The 1,683-nt window shown below is 39.3% G+C and overlaps 1 protein-coding gene across 1 annotated transcript in view; it reads right to left on the bottom strand.

The window, feature by feature from the left end:
• Positions 1–341: 341 nt before the first annotated feature.
• lig3 (ligase III, DNA, ATP-dependent) overlaps positions 342–1,683 on the bottom strand; it is a 29,629-nt gene continuing 28,287 nt past the window's right edge. The window contains exons 16-17 of the mRNA XM_015382147.1: positions 1,603–1,677; positions 342–947 (exon numbers count right to left, since the gene is read on the bottom strand). Coding sequence (XP_015237633.1) covers positions 714–947; positions 1,603–1,677 — 309 coding nt within the window. The 3' untranslated portion in view covers positions 342–713. The remainder of the gene's footprint in view (positions 948–1,602; positions 1,678–1,683) is intronic.

Genomic DNA, 1,683 nt, shown 5'->3' with positions numbered 1-1,683 from the left:
TTTTTAGAGCATAAACAGTAGTGTATAGGATTTCCTGAAAGCGAGCGCCTGATGTACTATTCCTTTAAGGTTGGGAAAGATCGCTAGATGTTCTCCAGCGCTACCATCCATGTTTACCACCGTAAACACAGAGCATGCTGACCTGTGATGTCATTTCGTCTTCTACTGCGCATGCGGGATGACTGCAGTTCACATAGGAGTCGCATGTATTTAGAAATATGAACGGCAACGCAAAAAAAAAATCTGAATGAAGTGTGAACGTAGCCTTTGTTGTGCCGTGATGCTCGCGGTCTGAAAGTAGCATTAGAATAAAACTGTAAAAACTTTTTTTATTTTAGTAATAATTCTGTCAAGTATAAAACAAACTTTGATCTTTTTAGATGCTTGTTTCCTTCTTGGGATCTTTAGGAAAAGATTTACCAGACGTTACAAGAAAGCTTGGATCTTCACAGGTTTTACCTTAAAACACAGAGACTCATCGAGAGAAGCACCAGTTTTTATTTTCAGTTCATGATCTTTATGGTTCTGCAGTAAAAAGTAGTGAAGCACAGCCCTCCTATTGTTTAGTTTAGACTCCATGTTTGTTCTGCAAAGAAATCCTGTTGGTCACCCAAAGTAGTTAAAAAGCTGAAAATAAAATGTCCTGAGAACCTTCAACCCAAAAGCTGCCCTGTAACCAAAGCCTGGTTCTGCGGATTTAAAGTCTTTCCCTCTCAGCAGGGCGGAACGACGCGCCTCTTCCGGATGCATTCCCAGATCCAGCTGGGAGACACTTTCTGAGCCCCGCTGTCCTCCTCCGGATCGCCGAGCGTGTGCGTGGCCAAGGAGGCGTCGTAATCGGGCACCAGGTCTCCGTCGTACGCCACGAAGTACCTCCTCAGTTTATCGAACTCCTGGACGGAGACCGGAAGGAAGAGCTTCACCCCGGTGAAGATGTCCAGCAGAGTCTGGAAGGAGAAGAGGAGCAGATTCTGGTTTCTATCTGAACTGGAGATACGAGGTTTTAATTTTGAAGAAGAAAATGCTACGATAGATCTAAAGTACTCAGATTATTCAGTCTAGCTCTGCGGGAGAACAAGCTAACGTTTACAGAAGCTGCATTTAAAGCAATTTGGTTTCTGGCTCAGATCCTTACGCTGTTATAAAGGAACTATTTTCCACAAATCTTCCTATTTCTACCTTAAAAATTAAGTGAAAAAAAAGCTTCCATCTACATTTAATTGCTAGAACAATCCACTAGACTGTAATAGTTTTATTTCAGCATTTTCAAGGTAGATTTTCAACTTTTATATAAATAAATCCCCCAGTTCCTGTAAACTAATGAATCCAAATCAACCTTTATTCAGTAAATATTACTTTTAAACTAGAATCCTTATGAAATCACGCTGCGAAAGATTCAAACTGTAAAAAATAAAAAGTATATATTGATTTAAGGAAGGAAATGATGTTTTTAGTCTCATCAAAACATTGAATTTTAGTATTTTTGTTAACCTTTGATCACTGAATGTATGCTTGCAAATAAACCTGGACTGCAATAACAAATTCCAATTTGTTTTTTTTCTTTGAACATTTATAAAAATTATTATTTTTTTTTAAACCAACCTTGTCGTTTCTGGGCTGCAGCAGCTGAGCGGTTGCTTTGCTTTGTCCGTTGCTCTGAACATTTGGTTCACTCTTCTTCAC

The sequence above is a fragment of the Cyprinodon variegatus genome, unplaced genomic scaffold (genome assembly GCF_000732505.1).
Source record: "Cyprinodon variegatus isolate N-32 unplaced genomic scaffold, C_variegatus-1.0 Scaffold250, whole genome shotgun sequence".
NCBI classification, from domain to species: Eukaryota; Metazoa; Chordata; class Actinopteri; order Cyprinodontiformes; family Cyprinodontidae; genus Cyprinodon; species Cyprinodon variegatus.
This window is presented reverse-complemented; position numbering and strand designations above follow the sequence as displayed.